This window comes from Xyrauchen texanus, chromosome 5 (genome assembly GCF_025860055.1).
Source record: "Xyrauchen texanus isolate HMW12.3.18 chromosome 5, RBS_HiC_50CHRs, whole genome shotgun sequence".
In the NCBI taxonomy this organism is placed as follows: domain Eukaryota; kingdom Metazoa; phylum Chordata; class Actinopteri; order Cypriniformes; family Catostomidae; genus Xyrauchen; species Xyrauchen texanus.
In genome coordinates this window covers 23,323,229-23,325,884 of record NC_068280.1, presented here as the reverse complement: position 1 = coordinate 23,325,884, position 2,656 = coordinate 23,323,229, and the positions used below count along the sequence as shown (strand labels likewise).

Below are 2,656 nucleotides of genomic sequence, written 5' to 3'. Positions count from 1 at the left end.
TAAATGTATGTATGTATTTAGATACTCTAAAAACACTGAATGCAGAGATAGTATACTGTAGACAACAAAAAAAGTTAGACTTGCATAGTTGTGGCTATAAATTAATTTCACTATTCAGTTTCAGCAAACACTAAAACCATGTAGGCTATGAATAGAATGCTTGCTGGCTTTACGTATACAGTAAGGTCTTAAATAGGCAAAACCTCTATGGAATCAAAGACACTGTTTTTTATCTCTGTTTTTAAGAGCCACACTGATTCACATCAGACATCAACATCCACGTCTTCGTCCTCGGAATAGTCTTGACTTGTGTGGTCTGAGAGAGACGACATGGGGGACAGACATAATTTGTGCGCATTCTTGGACTCGTGACCTATCCGTGGTGAGGACTCGAGCCCCGAGTGCCCCGTGGTTCCAGTTGCACACCGCTCCAGATCGTCCAGTTCTTCAATTTTATCCAGAGGCACGATACTTCTGACCGCCTCCACGTCCGCTTTCATCTCCTCCAAGTCTCGCTTCAATTTTGCCCGTCGATTCTGGAACCAGGTTATGACCTGCGCATTTGTCAGCGCCAATTGATGGGCTATTTGGTCTCTGTCTGCGGGTGACAAGTATTTCTGATGGAGAAACCTTTTCTCTAGTTCATATAGCTGGTGGTTACTGAAGGCCGTCCTAGATTTGCGGCGCTTTTTAGGACTGTTCTTTTGACCAAACAGAGTCAATCCTTCCCTTCCTGTGGATTAAAGGGAAAATAGGTTATTGCATGATGCTGTATTATCCAACAGTTTATGATTGAGATTTTTGTTGGACAGTTGTAGAATTCACAATTACTGTAATTGAAGTTACTATTTTGGAAGGACAATTTACAGGCTGGCTATATTACATTAACTGCTCATACATTGTAAATAGGCCTACTAATAGTTATCTCAAATAGCTATTAGTATTAATAGTTAATTAAAATAATTATCCCAATAAATTCTATAGAAAAAAAAAGTTGACACGATTTAAGCTTTATTTTGTACTATTCTTGCCAGTTTTAATTAAGTTGTTACTCTCAAAACCCTAAATTTGTCATTAATAAAAAAAATCAAGTCGTCCTAATTAAAACGTATTTGAAATGCAATATTTAGGCATTTATAACTCAAATATAAACTTTGGCTTCGAGTAAAAGTACTCAAAATGATCAAGTGTGGGATACCCATAAGCCCACGTGCTTGAATATATTAGACGTGTTTTATCAAGACAAGGGAACTTATGGAGAAAAACAATAATTGTTATTAAAACAATTATATAGTTTGAATTCTTATGACTATAGTTGTTGTTTTGTTGTAGCTGGTTGATAGTTGTTTGTGTGAAATGTAAGTCATTCTTCAATTGTACTTTATAAAGTGTAGATCTATGTGCACTAAGAAGTAGGCTACTGAGGAGAATGCAGCACACCAAATAGCCAACTCGTAAAATATGTACGACTATTCATGAGATCGGGTTGGGAGAATCCAGTCATATTTCCCCATATGCAGTATCATGCTATAACTCAATTTAAATAGTTAAATAAAAACAGTGAGATTTAGTTTACTTGTAACTACTAAATTGTAGGCCTACATAAATAATTAAGTTAACTTTATTTACGCCAAATAAGTTTACTTAGAAAAAGCATGCAAACCGATTGCCTTCAAATCTATCTAAGCTTTATTAGATATTAAGTAAAAATTAGATTTTACAGTGGTAAATATGTAGGCCTTGATAAACATGAATAAGCCAAAAAATAAACAAATCAATTTAAATAATTTTATTAGGCCTACATTTCTATATATATAATTTTTTTTATAATTGTTTACATTAACTCTTGATGCCTGAATATGTTTAGCATTACTGATGTTTGTTCGTGTTATTTATAATCTCTAAGCACTGTTTGTTCTTACCCTCTGCTGCTTGAAGTACACCTATTTCGAGACCTTTGAAGGTTTTGCTTGCCAGTTCCTGAAGAGCACACAGAGGCGATGTTTGAGTGAAACGAGTCTGCTTTGATATAATGGTACCATGCCGGGGTGTCTCGGAGGCTGGAAGCAGGTGAATTCTTCGAGTTCGTTTGACAGACGGTTTGCTGAGGATGTCTGAGATGCTGAAGGGGGTAAAGGGCTTGTTGGAACTAGCGGGTGCTGGAAGGTGGTCGAGGGGGTTTAGCCCACGTCTCTCCATATCCTCACAGATTTTGACAACTTTGCCGGTCGTCATCGAAGTCTTTCCAAAGTAGCTAGCTTCAGTAACAAAAACTCATTTGAACAGTGTTGTCAAGATTCCAAAAGTTTCTAAGTAGAACGCTAGAACAACACTTTCTAACCACTTTTCCAAATGTTTTTTCTTCTTCTTCAGATGACTTGCAGTAATCGCCTTACACCTATAGCAAATTATCTTTTTTTTTTTTTTAAAGTATCTTGGCTCTAGTCCTGTACTTTGACTGTTCTGCAGTTTTGTGAGGAGTTCAGGAGACTGAGGAGACCAGTTAGTGCTCACTCAGTTAATTAACTATGACGAAAAGGCGGAGTCGTGTGAAGTGATGAGAGTTTGTGTTTGGTGGCTTTGTCTCCTGCTCGAGAAACAAATAGTCTTAAATGATGTGCCTGTTCTAAGTTGTGTAACAAAGCTAATTCAAAGT

General features: G+C 36.9%; 1 protein-coding gene across 1 annotated transcript; it reads right to left on the bottom strand.

Annotated features, from left to right (window-relative positions):
• Positions 1-263: 263 nt before the first annotated feature.
• On the bottom strand, positions 264-2,290 carry lbx1b (ladybird homeobox 1b). The gene is made up of 2 exons (XM_052126073.1): positions 1,923-2,290; positions 264-733 (listed from the first exon to the last, which is right to left on the bottom strand). Exons 1-2 carry the CDS (start codon positions 2,233-2,235, stop codon positions 264-266), a joined length of 783 nt encoding a protein of 260 aa, XP_051982033.1. The 5' UTR covers positions 2,236-2,290.
• Between the last annotated feature and the right edge of the window lie 366 nt (positions 2,291-2,656).

What these genes read in the sequence shown, in the direction of transcription:
- lbx1b (XM_052126073.1), bottom strand. Translation starts at nt 2,235, where the DNA reads ATGACGACCGGCAAAGTTGTCAAAATCTGTGAGGATATGGAGAGACGT. An exon ending in TGTACTTCAAGCAGCAGAGG is followed by an intron (nt 734 to 1,922) that starts GTAAGAACAAAC and finishes TTTAATCCACAG; the next exon opens with GAAGGGAAGGATTGACTCTG.